Source organism: Emiliania huxleyi, assembly GCF_000372725.1.
Source record: "Emiliania huxleyi CCMP1516 unplaced genomic scaffold EMIHUscaffold_7475, whole genome shotgun sequence".
NCBI lineage: Eukaryota > Haptophyta > Isochrysidales > Noelaerhabdaceae > Emiliania > Emiliania huxleyi.
The window spans coordinates 1-1,343 of NW_005196397.1; the positions used below are offsets into that span (position 1 = coordinate 1).

Sequence of the window (1,343 nt, forward strand, 5' to 3'; positions counted from 1 at the left end):
CGGCCGCGGCCAGCCCGCTGCCGACGGGTAGGTCGAGCAGTTTTTGCAGCTCGCCACATTGCTTCTGCAGCAGCTTGGCGACGCGAGTCGCGCGCGAGGGCAGCTCCGCGCACAGCCGCGGCGCGTCGTCGTGCAGCCCGCGCAGCGCATCGACCAGCCGCCGCACGTGCCCCTGCAGCGCGGCGGCAGATGCGCCGCTCACCTCCCTCCGCAGTCCGGTGGCGTCTGGCTCGCGCGGCTTGCGGCCGATGCTGCCCTCCTTGAGGCGGCGCAGCAGCGGCAGGAGCGCCCTCTCGTTGAAGGCGTCCCACTCGTTCGACGCGTACTGCGGCAGCTCGGCCAGGATTTTGGCGAACTGGTCCGCGCGGTGCGGCTGGACAGGCTGGAGGCGCGTCCGCTCCTCCGCCGCCCACGCGGTCACGCGCGCGACGGCCACCTGGCGCGCGCGGAGGAGGAGGGTGAGCGGGCGCCAGTGGTACGGCCGAAAGCGGCACGGGCGCGCGCTCTCACCTCGAGGCTGTCAGCCATGTCCACCTCGTGCTGCTTGCGCTTGGAGCGCTGCGTTTGGAAGCACGTGCCCGGGCAGGCGGGCGCGGCGGCGTGAGAGAGCTTGAGCCACCAGCGGAGCGCGTCCACGCGCCCAAAATTTGACGAGCGCCGCGGCTCGGCCATCGCTCGACAGGATCAGGGGATGGACGACGCAGACGGTGTGTGTGTGTACACCAGCCAGCGTCGATTTTTGGAAAATAAAAAAAAGCTAGGAATCCCTAAAAATTCTTTTTCTGTCTTTCTTTCTTTTTTAAAAGATGATTCTGGCGGTAAACTTGAAAGACCTAACCTAACTTGAAAGAATTCTTAAAATACAAGCCTCTCTCACAGCACACTGGCTTGAACCACTGGCGCGCACTGGCACTAACACAGGTACACCCGGGGGGTCCCGACCCCTCCAGCACGGGGGGGGGGGGGGGGGTGTCGGCCATGGCTTTAGATGTGCAGGGGGGGTACCGAGCAGTGTGCGGCCGCTCCAGGCCCACCCACCTTTGGTGTGAGGTTAAAAATAAAATATTCTTAGCTTCAAGCCCCCCTCCGAGACTAGAGACAGTCACCACCCGTACACAGGAGAGATGGGAGTGCCCCCCGCCCCCACTTGCCCTGACTACACAGGATAGCGTGCCCCGATAACGGCGACACATAGTGGGGGACACTGCGCAAGGAGGGGGTGCGAAGGCTCATTGGGGTACTAGGTGGGACCATGAGGGGGGGTGGGCGGGGTCCGGGGGCGGCGCGGTCTCACCGCGGTCCGACGTCGGTTGGTCTTCGGCGTGGCGAGGGCGGGCGCGCAG

The 1,343-nt window shown here is 65.5% G+C and overlaps 1 protein-coding gene across 1 annotated transcript; it reads right to left on the reverse strand.

Moving 5' to 3' along the window:
* Positions 1 to 25: 25 nt before the first annotated feature.
* EMIHUDRAFT_258327 (hypothetical protein) lies at positions 26 to 672 on the reverse strand (the record flags this gene model as incomplete). The annotated part of the gene is made up of 2 exons (XM_005760636.1): positions 26 to 436; positions 511 to 672. Coding segments are annotated over 2 exons (573 nt in total), but the record flags the coding sequence as incomplete, so codon positions are not given.
* Between the last annotated feature and the right edge of the window lie 671 nt (positions 673 to 1,343).